This window comes from Crocuta crocuta, unplaced genomic scaffold, assembly GCF_008692635.1.
Source record: "Crocuta crocuta isolate KB4526 unplaced genomic scaffold, BGI_CrCroc_1.0 scaffold188, whole genome shotgun sequence".
In the NCBI taxonomy this organism is placed as follows: Eukaryota; Metazoa; Chordata; class Mammalia; order Carnivora; family Hyaenidae; genus Crocuta; species Crocuta crocuta.
The window spans coordinates 146,238-159,559 of NW_027532599.1; the positions used below are offsets into that span (position 1 = coordinate 146,238).

Below are 13,322 nucleotides of genomic sequence, written 5' to 3' on the forward strand. Positions count from 1 at the left end.
CCGGGGGGGGGGAGAGAGCGTGCAGATTCTAGAGAGGTTTCACATGTTGAACTGCGTGCTTTCCGAGGCTCGTGTGGCACAGAACTTTCACATTTTGCAGGCCCCGTTACATTTCGTTCTGATTGGTGCGCACATTTGAGTTGCAAGTACGGTCAAGGCACATCCAGGCAATTTTGAAAGTTTGAGAAAAAAGAATGGGGGATGTTGTCCGTTGGATGTAGAAAGATCTAGCAGGGAAATGCGTAGGTGGCTTTTCTGTTTTATAATTTGCAGAGAAAACCACAGGATACTGACACTTCTTGCCCAGGTGTCTCCCTAATTCGTGGTGGTTTAGAATAAGGCCTCATCACCCCCTTGTGCTTCCTCTGCCTTCCAGATGATGAAATGGTCATTGGGATCATCAAGAATCTGTGTTACCTTGGGGCGCCTGGCTCCCGCTCTGTCTCTCTCTTAAAAATAAGCAAACATTAATATTAAAGAGAAAAGAGCATCTGTGCTACCTTAATGCTAGAGTCTGAGTGACGGATGGAGATTTACAAAGCATTTTCACAGAGATGATGTGTGCGAAAGTTCTAAGCACTGGACATGGTGCTCCGTGAATAACATTCAGATTATCTGGTATCTTTCCAGTAATAGTAATGTAGTTTCTCATTCTGCACCTGTGGTATGAAAACCGTGGCCTGGCTTAAGGGACTTAGCCAATGTCCTGCAGCCACCTGTAACTGAGACAAGGTGGGAGTTGGCCTGATGGAAGGAAGCAAGGAAAGTCAGAGGTTCTTGCCCCTTGAGGTGTGTGGTTGGGATGGAAAGGGACCGGTAGTCTTCTTGAAGCTCTCCATCAGAAGTGTTTATCCCTGGGCATTATAACTATAGGTGCATTTTTCTTTTCATCCTTTTCTGCATTTCCCCGATTTTCACTGCAAGAAAAAAAATTACTCATATCTTAAGTACCTATTAAAGACAATAGTAGAAAATCCGTCCCAGTATCTAACAGCCTGTGCATGGGAGAGATTTATCCGAAGCACAGCTTAAATTCTCTTCTCTCCCTGTTTCATCTCATCCCTCCAACTCAGGAATAAAGAGCTGTAACTGCCAGTGTTTGTAGAGCATTCCTTTAAATCCTGCTTCCTCCTCCGAAACCGTTCGGTGAATGTGTGTGCGCGCACAGCATCGTGCTGGGGACTAACAGTCGTGTCAGGTGTGTCCCTTAGATGTCCCCAGTGTAAACCCGAGAGTGAGAAGAGCAGAGATGCTCTGTTTCTGTGCTGAGCAATTTGGAGGCGCGGGATGACGCTTGCCACGCACCGTGCTGGCGTGTCGGTGCTCTTGTCTCGGTGCCCGTGTAAGAGGCTGGGAATTTGAGTGGCGCCTGGGTGGCTCCGTCGGTTAAGCGTCCGACATTGGCTCAGGTCATGACCTCACGGTTTGTGGGTTCGAGCCCTGCGTCGGACTCTGTGACAGCTCAGAGCCCGGAGCCTGCTTCGGATTCGGTGTCTCCCTCTCTCTGCCCCTGCCCCCCTCGCACTTTCAAAAATAAACAAACATTAAAAAAAAAAAAAAAAAAGGTTGAGACTTTGAGAGGGGAAGGATAATTGGCTGGATAACTGGCAGAATCAGAGTTTAAACCCAGGGTCAGGGATGAGGAGATCCGAATTCTGAACTTTCCAGAAGTACTTCGATTGTATATGGATGTAGAGAAGCCACTGTACTGCTTTCAGGGCTGAAATTCAGAAACTTTCACCTATGAGACATCTCCCAGGCAGCCAGTCACTGGGGATCCCCTGTATAATCTGCTCATAAAACAGCCAGGAATCTCACAAACCCCTTTGTTCTTTGACCTCCGGCATTTCCCATCAAACAGATGTGTCCCCACCTACGTGTCAAAGCCTCCGGTTTAAAAATGTGTTATCATTGTATATCATCAAGGCATTGCGTAATGAGAAATAAATCACAGATGGGTCCAGATAACAGAAGATGGTGTAATTCAACACCCTCATTTTGCAAATAGGAAGCTAAGGCCCCTTAGAAGTAAGGTGGTCCTGTATACAGATAACTTACGTTAGCTCTCATTTGCAGCAGACACAGAATTAGAAATCTGTTCTTTTAACAGATGTTTTAATACAAGTGTAACATACGTACAGAAATGCTCATAGGTCACAATTAGAAATCTGTTATTCCTGGTCCTGAAATCTTGCAGCTAATGTAAGAATATTAACGGTGCTACATTTGTATAGCCCTTTACCATTTATCTTACGTGGGTCTCATGTGTATGAGTTCACTCAGTCCTCATGGTGGTTCTTCCCCACTTCATGGACGAAGAGACTGGATCGAGGATTCACCTAAAGTCACAGAGCTGATAAGGGGAACCTGCGTGGCTCAGTCGGCTAAGCGGCTGACTTCAGAGCTAAGTGGCTCAGGTCACGATCTCACGGTCCGTGAGTTCGAGCCCCACATCGAGCTCTGTGCTGACAGCTCAGAGCCTGGAGCCTGCTTCGGGTTCTGTAACTCCATCTCTCTCTCTGCCCTTTCCCCACTCATTCTTAGTCTCTCTTTGTCTCAAAAATAAATAAAAACACTAAAAAAAAAAAAGATCACAGAGCTGATCAGTGGAGAGCAGAGGGCTGACTGCCATGTGGGGCTGAGAGCTGTTCTGGTCCACGTGTCCAGTTTCAAAACGCTGCTCCTTTTCTCACGTGGTATCCAACGTGGGGCCAGGTTCACATAATGGCGGAACCTCCCTCTGGGATTTCAGAGGCTCAGGTCACTTCTCTGGAAAGACATAAGGAGATACGTACCCCACTTCTCACCCCAGTTGATATCTTCGTTAGTTCTGCATACTCTTGGACGTCTTAGAGCAGGCTGTCGGATTGTCAGCTTTTTAAATGTGCAGCCATTGATACCTGCATCACTGAGAATGAGGACAGTAGGAAAAATGCGGACCATAGGAAGATTCCTGTAAGTTAACAAGTTTTCAACTCCCCCCCCCCCCCCCAAGATTGGAATTTGTTTCTTTGAGAGAAAATGCAGCGTCTAGGAAAAGGTACTTCCACCTCAACCTTGTCTTGACCACGCACATAGTTGTTTCTCTTCAAATGTTGATGTAGGCAAGCGTCTTCACTGTCACTGACCCTGAGAGATGATCCATGGAGTAGTAGAGAAAGTACTTTTTAGGTAGATAAAGCAGGGAGGTGCATTAGTTTTCGAGGGGCCACCCCATCAAAGTATACAGAGTAGATGTCTTAAAACCACAGAAATTTGTTCCTCACGGTTCTGGAAGCTGGAGTTTTGAAATCAAGGTATCAGTAGGGTTGGTTTCCTCTGAAATCTCTCTCCTTGGCTTGTTGATGCCCGTCTTCTTTCTTTGTCTTAGCGTGGTCTGCCCTATGTGTGTGCCTGAGTCCTAGACTCCTCTTCCGAGGGCACCGGTCAGATTAGATCGGGACCCGCCTGTGTGATCTCATTGTAACTTATCTGACCCCATCTCCACATGCAGTCACATTCTGAGATACTGAGGACTTAGGACTTGAGCATACACATTTCGAGGGCACACAGTTCGGCCCATAACCAAGGCGAATGCTTGCCCATTCATTCTCCTCCATGATGAAGCAGACCTAATTGAGGTTTTTTGGAGTTCCTTGGTCCCCAGTGTGTAACAGGTACCATTTTATCTATTGGTGAAATCACTAGATATCACCCCAAAGTTAGGAAATCCTGATACCCTGTGCTCTAGGAGCCTGGATCGGTGCAGCTGGGAGAAGCGCTCAGCAGCCCCGTGGCCCCGTATGCCTCCCGAAGTGCCCGAGCCACCGGGTCCTTCTAGCACGGCCTGGCTACGGGGACCAGGTGAGCCGCTGGACGCTTTCCTGCTTTGAAGAATGCAGAGCATTTTACAAATCTAAGAGTTTTCCCTCTCAATGATCAAAGGGGGATTGGTTTTTTAAAAGCTGTAGATGGAACCCTTTCCTCCCTGTTATAACAAAAGAAGTATCCAAAGTTTTTATAGGTAGCTTGAGAGACTCTAAATGACTGAAATTTGTTTTTAATAGTGAGTTTTTTTTAACAGATAATGTAAGCTAATGCTACGAAATTCAAAAAGTTCACAGTTTTTTAAAATAATTGTGTTAGTTTATAAACAAAAGTAAGTCACCCACCCGCTCCTCAGGACGGAGCCCTGACAGCTGCATTGACCATTCTGCTGATACAGCCCATTTGTCAACACGAGCTTGTGCATATATACCCTTGCTGTTTTATGAGCACAAATGACAGCTGTTTCCTTTTTCAATTAATGTTTCTCAGATTATATCAATGCATAAAGTATCTTTTTTAAAGTTTTTTTTTATTTTGAGAGAGAGCACATGTGGCGGAGGAACAGAGAGAAAGAGAGACTCCCAAGGAGGCCTCAATGTGGGGCCTGAACTCACAAACCGTGAGTCCATGACCTGAGCTGAAATCAAGAGTCAGCTTAACCAACTGAGCCACCCAGGCGCCCCTGGTTATATCATTCTTTTTTAATGGCTACATAGTATTTATGCTTTATCCACTCCCTTCTCCCCATTTTTTCCACCTAATTAAGTTGTTACAGTTTGTTTTCTTTTCCCAAAGAATGAGCTGGTAGATTTGCTTATTGATTCTTGTACTCTGTGTTATCACTTTCTGCTTTTGTATGTATTAATACCTTCTTTGGTTTATATTATTGTGGTTTCTTGAATGCATTTGGTTTCATTCCTTCTTGTTCATTAATATAACTATTTTAAAGTGGTCAGCTTTTCTCTGAAGACTATTCCAGCTTTATGCTATGCTACATGCTGCCAGCTTCTGGTATGCAGTGCTTTGTCATAGTGAAGTTTTTAAATACAAATTTACAGTTTTGTTTTCAAGTCTCTTTGGCCCAAGAATTATTTGAGAAAAGGGCCTTTAAAACTCCCAGGTGGTGGGGGTTTGTTTTTTATGTTTTCTAGTTTACTCATCAGTGTTAATTTGCACTGCCGTGTAATCATAACGTTGTCTATGCCGTTTCCACCCAGAAACAGTATCTATTAATACTTTTCTTGTGTTCTAGTGTATAGGCAATTTTTGTGAATTTTTGGGGGCACTTGAAAGATGGGACTAGTGTCTGTTTAAGGTGTAGCATTTAATAACTTTTAATTAGATTTACTGTGGTAATGATTTAGATCTTCTCTATCCTTACTTTGGTCTATTTGATGCAACACATTTTGTTAGTCTTCTGTTGTAACAAGCTTTTGCTTTGTAATCTTGTTATTTTTGCTTTGCTTGTCATTTTGCTTTTTAATTTTGATGCTCTGTTTTTATAGTCCACAGATACTCTTGACTGGGGTCTTCACAGTGAATCATATTTTCTACTATTTTAAAGTGCTTTTCTCTTGGGTTCATTCAATGCATCTGGCCCTGAATTCAGGCAAGCTGGTTCAAATTAAGGTTGAGTCTCCTGCTTGTCCCTTTGTTTTCATTTGCCTGGTATGTCTTAGTCCTTTAGTATCAGATTATAGAATTATTTCCTATAAATGGCATGTAGTTCAGTTAGTGCTGGGATTTAATCTTAGTCCTCCCGCTTTTTTAACAGATGAGTTTAGTCCATTTACATTTATTGAGAATTACCATACTTTTATTATGTTTTCAGCTTTTAGTCTTCCTTTTTTTAAAACTTTCTAGCTAGAATGTATTTTTTTAAAGATTTTAAGAAATTTTTTTAATTGATCTCCACCCAGGATGGGGCTGGAACACACAGCCCCCAAGATCAAGAGTGGTAAGCTCTACTGACTAAGCCAGCCAGGGGCCTCTATTTATTTTTTTCTTTGCTCATTGTTTTATGTGTGTACCTTTCTTTTCTTCTGGGAACACTTTATTAATATTGATTCCCCATTCAGAACAATTACATCTCTTCCCTCCCTCTCTGTACTTCCACCAAATTTTTGTTGTTTAGTTTTCCTTCTACTATTTACTATCAAATCTTTAAAAGTACTTAAACCCCTATTATTTTACTTGCTTACTTGTTTTAAATGCTAAACATTTCTGTATCTCTTAGTTGGCTAAACTCTGTCCTCTAGTATGTTTTTCAGACTTCAAGTTGTGATCGTTTGTGGAGCTAGGAAATCTGTTTTGTCATTCATGACCAGTGTGTCTTAAGAAATGAGGTGGAGGGGTACCTGGGTGGCTCAGTTAGTTGAGCATCCAACTCGATTTTGGCTCAGGTCATGATCCAAGAGCCATGAGATTGAGCCTAGCATTGGGCTCCACGCTGAACAGAGCATGGAGCCCACTTAAGATTCTCTGTCTCTTCCTCTGCCCCTCTCCCCTGCTCATGCTCTCTCTCTAAAATAAAAAAAAAAAAGCAAAAGAAATGAGATAGAAGAGTTTATCTGTCATAGTAATAGTAAATATTTATTGAAAGTCCTTTTAGTATAGATGATGATCTGTACTGAGTCTCAATGTAATATGAAATGTGCTTACTCATGATCTCATGGTTTGTGAGATCAAGCCCTGTGTTGGGCTCTGCAGTGACAGCCTACTTGGGATTCTCTCTCTCTCTCTCTCTCTCTCTCCCTCCCCCCACTCCTCTCCCCCTCCCTCCCTCCTCTCTCTCATCTTTCTCCTCTCTCTCTGTCCCTGTCCTGTTCATGTGGACACACGTGCTCACTTGTGCATGTGCTCGATCACTCGCTCTCTCTCTCTCAAACATTAAAAAAGAAAGAAATGTACTTACTACTGTGAGTGACAATAAAAATAAAAGGTTGGAAAACAATTTTCCATCTTAAGGGAAGATTCGTTAGAGTTAGAATCCCCCTAACTTAACCATATATATATATGATTATATATATATATACACATATAACCATATATATTATATATATATAACCATATATATATATATATATAAATATTTGCTGTATTTCTGATTTAAATGCTTTGATTATAAAGTTCTTTCACTTAGCATGCTGTAAACTTTGTTCTAAGGTGTTCTTGCATTGTTTATTCATACGGAGCAGGCCAAGTAAGATGTAACTTGGTTTTCTTTCCTGGAAGCCCAAAGGACTCTTCCTCTATTTGAAGGCTGTCAGTTTTTCCTAGGGTGTGATGTACTCTTTTGTTTCCTAGCTTCAAGTCTTTTATTTCTGGAAGTTACTTGAATTGTAGCTTTGAAGCTTTTTTTCTTTGATTGGAGTCTCCTCTTTACACATATCTATCATGTATATGTTGTTTGTTCTTTATGTTCCAAAGCTGTTTTCTCTTTGATCCTTTTTAATTCTTTTATTTTTATTTTTTTAATATTTTTATTTATTTTTGAGAGAGAGTGTGAGCAGGGGGGAGGGGCAGAGAGAGGGAGACACAGAATCAGAAGCAGGCTCCACGCTCTAAGCTGTCAGCACAGAGCCTGACGTGGGGCTCTAACTCGTGAACCGTGAGATCATGACCTGAGCCGAAGTTGGCCGCTCAACCAACTAACCAATTAGATTCTTTATTAACTTCTAATGACACTTGTTTTCTCAACTCTGCCTTCCACGCCTCCTCCTGCTTCTCCAGCGGCGGCCGAACTACTTTGTGCTGCGTTCACACAACTGCCATGTCTGTGACGCTTTCCTGACCTCTTCCATTCTGCGTGTAGCCNTGCTTCATCATTTTGGGGTGCTGGGCCACATTTCCAAACGTCCCAGTTTCTGTTGTCCACAGGTTTTCTTTGAATGTGTTATTTTTTTCCCTAATTTCCATTTGCTGAGGCGGTATTTATTTATCTGACGTGCTTATCTTGTTCCTTTCCTCCCTGTCTGTGTACTTTCCAGATCCCGTGCTACTGCTACAATCTTGTCATTCCTACTACTCACCTTTGACTTAAGTGAGTTTTTCCAAGACTATATATTTATAGGAGAGTGGTGGCTAGGGCATTATTTCAGGCTAAAGGAAATGCTCTCTGCTTAACATAGAAGTTCCCTGTGACAGGCATCTGAGTGGCTCAGTTAAGCATCTGACTTCGGCTCATGATCTTTTTTTTTTTTTTTATACAGTTTATTTATTTTTGAGACAGAGAGAGAGCACGAGTTAGGGAGGGGCAGAGAGAGAGGAAGACACAGAATCTGAAACAGGCTCCAGGCTCTGAGCTGTCAGCACAGAGCCTGATGCGGGGCTCAAACCCATGAACCATGAGATCTGACCTGTTCGGCTCATGATCTTATGGCTAGTGAGTTTGAGCCCCGGATCGGGAGGGCCTGGAGCCTGCTAATGATTCTGTGTCTCCCTTGCTCACTGCCCCTGCCCCGATCTTACTCTCTGTCTTTCCAAACTGAGTAAACATTAAAAAGAAAAAAAAAAGTTCCTTAGGACTGAAGGAGAGAATGTGTGTGTGTGTGTGTGTGTGTGCGTGCGTGCTTGCACGTAAGGAGAGAAATTGAAGATGCACATTCATTTGGCCTGTCCTCCTCCCTGAACCTGCAGAGATGGGCAGTTACTTGCATTTCAGTCTCTCTTCTCCTGGGGCCTCATCAGTGTATATGCTTTCGGCTGGGATGGTGATACACACACTCCTCACTGATTCACCTTCGGATTCTCCGGTTAGTTGGACAGCTGTGCCCTCGCATGATTGCCGAGACCTCCCCTCGCTGCTTCCTCTCAGTCTTCCTACCTCCCCACCAGCCACAGTTGCAGGTGGCAGCCTTTCCTGGTGTCTAGCCACTTGGGATTTCAGAGAACTCCTGATTTCTTTAAAGATGGGCTTAGTTTTTAGTCTTGCAGTATCCTTACTGTTTAGGACGATTTCTGAGACAATAAGGAGAGGGAAAATTCCATTTCCATGATCTTACAAGCAGAAGTCGTCTTTAACTCTCTCTGGTACTCTTTAACCTCAACAACACACTTTAACCTCTTTAACTCTGCCAGTGTGTACACCAGAGCTAGGCCTGCCGTAAACATGAGTTTGAGAGTTCCTGGAGTTGAGCGAGGCCCGTACAGTTTAGTACAGTCTAGTGAGAATGCACTGGCCGGAGTCTGGAGCCAGAATTCCCCATATGGAACTGATGCCTTCTGAATGCACTGTAAATGAGAGGTCAGTTGCTGGCCCTCATTCATGCCTGGGCAACTTTGATTGCTCTGTTGCTTTTAGTAAGGTATGATTCCGTGATGGCCGCTTTATTGACAAGCCGAAGTCCAATACTACACGTTGTTAGCCTACGTTAGAGCGGCTGCGATGAACCAGACCCAAGAGAAAGGGGGGAGGAGGGACAAGAAACCTAGCACTCACGGGGTGCACCGTCTGCTTGCCCTGATCTCGAACTTACATGGCCTTGGTCCCTTAGCCTTCACAGCTGATTAAGCCGGCATCATTATCCCTTGTAACAAATGGAGGAACCGACACCAAAGAGCCCAAGTACCTGCTCAAAGGCAACAGTTAGTGAATATCAGTACACCAGCTTTCCCAGGCATTTTTTGTTGTTTATTTATTCATTTTGAGTTGGAGGGAGGCAGAGAGAGAGAGTCCCAATCAGGCTCTACACTCTCAGCATGGACCCCAATGTGGGGCTCAAGCCCACAAACCACGAGATCATGACCTGAGCCGAAATCAAGAGCCGCTTAACCGACTGAGCCACCCGGGTGCCCCCTTTCGTAGGCTTAACTGTTTCTCTTCCTCCCCGGTTGCCATATTCACCGAGTTAATGACAGTGCCTCGGCTCCGACTCGGGGCTTCTATAAAGAGAAAACCAAAAGAGCCACAAAGGGCCTCTCAGCTGCTCTGTTTTCATCATGTAAGCGGGTGATGCCGCTGCTTTCTGTGGACCAAGGGGCCACTTCCCGGCTTCATAATCACACCTACCACTTAACTTCAGTCTGCAGCTTGTAGCCAGTAATTAGCTCCTATGAGGTAAGTCAGTGTCTCACCTGACAGGTGAGGCAGCCAGTGTGGAGAGGGGGGAAGTGCTTTCTCCAGGGTCAGCGTGAGTCCCAGGAAGAGCCAACAGAGGTGGACATCCCGTCCCCATCCGAGGCTGAGCCTCCAGCACGGGGACCCATCACCCACTGCCTTCAAAACCCGCACGGGGAAAAGGACGCTTCCTCTCTCACATGTGCTCTTAGCCACAGTCTGTTCGCAGCCGAGTGGACACAGGAGGAGAAGAAGGGTCAAATCAAGGATTTTATACACAGGAAACTCGCTCTCAGTGTTTAGTTTCAAGTCTCTCAGACCAGGAAGCTGAGACCCTTTCAGTGAAGCATTGCTAATAATGTAATAATAAAATTGCATTGGGAGGGTGATCAGGAAAGGAACCGGCTTATTTGGAGAGGGCTCTCAAGCAGTTGGAAATGAAAATGTATTTTTATTCTTTTGGCTGCTTTTAGTTTCAACAAGATATCTCTTTTTTGGGGAGTACATAAATATATAACTGTACAAAGTATGGATAGCTTTAAATTAAAACAAATTTTTTTAATTACCAGCCCCAAAGGTGTTTTTCCTGAATACTTGTGTTATAATGGAAATGGCTTCAGATTTCACCCAGTGAAATCCAAGCATTCTTGGAGAAGGCCTTATTTGACTCCTTAAGTGACATTTTAATATACAGTATTTCATATGCAGTGCTGTTTTTGGAGTGGCAAGTATGTAAGCAACCAGAGAAAAAGAAAGTACACTTAATCTGAAGGTAGATGTCCCAGCAGTTTTCTGTTTTGAATGTGAAGCCCATTCTCTCCCATGATGGCTTTGTTGACAGCACCCACAAACAGATTTGGAGCCAGGTTTTGTAAAACAGATCCAGAATCGTATGACTTAGGAGACCCAGCTCATGACACGTGTCAGCCTCAGATAGATGGTACATTTTCTGTTTTAAAGACTCAAACAAAACTTTTCACATTCTTCTTTGGGGAAAAAAAATTACATTTGAAGTCCTTTTTCACCCAAACACATTTTGAGATAAGAGCTCACAAGTCTTGACATTATTTCATTTTGTTATGCTCATCTGTCAAGGAACTGAGATAGGATACAGCTACTAAAAACTGATGATTGTGGAACAGAGAAACTTGACAGCATTTCATTCCCTTTATGTTCTGATTATACATTTATCAGAAAACCTGTATCTCTTCTAGTTCAGCTAGAAATTGGTAGAATTCAAGAACTCAAAGGCTTGGCAAAGAACTGTCCTATTATTTGGTATCATCTTACATTTTAGAGAAGTTGCTTGGTTGAGTCATTGTTAAAGCTTTTGCTTCTCTTTTCATTATTGTGGCCCACTATCCCCAGATCACATTTCTATAGGCCCTATAACTGCTCTGCCGCACAAATTAAACGCGAGGATATTTCATACATATACGCCCGCATCTCAATGCTTGTCAATCAGGGTTTATAAAATATAGGGATTACAACCTGATATTAACATCCAAATCTATTGTGCTCATTTTATGTGTGAAAATGAGAAACCCTCGTGCAGACGCTGTATTCCCCAGCCTCTTTGTCACTCTGTTTTTAATTTATCTCCAGGTTTTGAGTCAGTAAAATGATTTTGCTTTATCAATTTAATGTAGTGATAAAACATATCTACGAATCAGAATGATCAGAACCAAAGTGGATCTACAGGTTGTTTGGCATTAAGCCCAGCCCCGCCGAGGGTTTTAATAGGGCCGCTTCCTTCACAGAAGGAATATAACCCCTGTTGTTGTTACTGTTTTTACAGGATTGTTTTTATTTTTATTATTTTCTTAAGTTGCTTTACTTAGAGAGAGTGCACACACACGAGCAGGGAGGGGCAAAGAGAGAGGGAGAGAGAGTATCCCAAGCAGGCTCCACACTGTCAGCGCAGAGCCCGACACGGGGCTCCAGCTCAGAAACCGTGAGATCATGGCCCGAGCCAAAACCGAGAGAAGGACACTCAACCGACTGAGTCACCCAGGCAACCCCTCCCGTATTTTTTTAAATTGTGCTCCACTCATGACGTGATTCACTTCACATGAAGAAATGGACGCAGAAGTGCCCTGCCCTGGGGAGGAGGACTTGAAAACTTTCAAACATGTTCTTCATTACACCTGCCTTTTTTGTTTTTCTTCTGTTTTTACAGGTGTACTTCAGAAGGAATTATCCAGATCTTACTCAGAATGGCCATGTGGCTCTTGACGCCTCCAATGGACAGCCCTCAGCCTTTACTATTTTTGAAACGGCACTGTGATTCCGCCACAGCCTCAGGTCTACTCCACAGGCATTTTTCTCATAGTTTTTGCACTGTGTAAATCCTATCGTACTTTTTTTACACTCGCAAAAAATATTTACACATACAAGATGTTTGTATGGAGTTTTCCTCCAACATCACCCAATGATTTCAAACTCTAGCAGGATGATTTACTATTTTTTTATTTATATGTTATAGTATTTTTTTTTCTTATCTGAATCACAGGTGCAGGACACCAGTAAAAACTCTCTACCAGGTTTGATGCCTTAAGACACTTCAGAGCCAAAGCTCATTTTGTGAGGCAGAAGACAAAGTTGTCCCAGACTTTTTTTTTTTTCTGGCCCAAATTACATATTACTTTCCAGTGATATCAGGGATTCTATTTACTTGAAGACTGTGTGAAGAAGCCATTTTGTCTCGCCACTTTTTGAAAAAAAAAACAAAAATAACAAACAAAAAAAACCCCCATAACTAGGATCCATTACTTCTCCCCAAAGGCCTCTGGTTGAAATAGTACAGCTAAATCTAATAAGAAAAACCAAAAATAAACTTTAAGTGACATCATAGTAGAGTCTACTCCCTGTCTAAAAAAGATATATTCTTAAAATACAGGAGGGCAGTATTTAATTATATGTTCTGAAAGACAAGAGAAAGCAATGCTTCCTCAGAATTGGAGGATGGCCATGTAGGCGGTTTGACAGTGAAGGACACAAATGTGATCACTGATCATCTTCCAGACTTGCTGGACTCTGACATGATGGCCACCGTCAGCATGGGGATAGATTCCAAAAAGGCCAAACCACAAGCTGTAATTCTGGACTACGGCGTAGTAGTCTTACTTGGACTTCCGGTTTACTAACAACTGACGGACTGTGGACTATAAGTCGTTTGGTTTAGCCTGTATTGAAGTCCCTTCTCCGTTGTGTGTCCAGAGCTCTCCTGACTCGGTGAGGAAAACCGAAAACCGGCACAAACAGTGGCTGTGATGGTGCAATGCTATTCTCAGGCTGTACCCGGCCGGCTCCCTTTCATGCACCTGCGCAGCTTCTTTTCACTTCTGACCACCAGTAGCACTTTGTTTATGTCTTTCTGCTGAGGAACTCAACCAACCTCTGTACTCCCTAAGGCGGGCTGTGCTGCATTTGGACCACGGGTCTTTAGTTCCTCTTG

The 13,322-nt window shown here is 43.1% G+C and overlaps 1 protein-coding gene across 1 annotated transcript in view; it reads left to right on the plus strand.

Annotated features, from left to right (window-relative positions):
• The window catches only part of LOC144244759 (ATP-binding cassette sub-family C member 4-like), a 156,432-nt gene extending 143,714 nt beyond the window's left edge, over window positions 1-12,718 (plus strand). The window contains exon 22 of the mRNA XM_077780094.1: window positions 12,045-12,718. Within this exon, the coding sequence (XP_077636220.1) occupies window positions 12,045-12,152 (108 nt within the window). The 3' untranslated portion in view covers window positions 12,153-12,718. The remainder of the gene's footprint in view (window positions 1-12,044) is intronic.
• The last annotated feature ends 604 nt before the right edge of the window (window positions 12,719-13,322 follow it).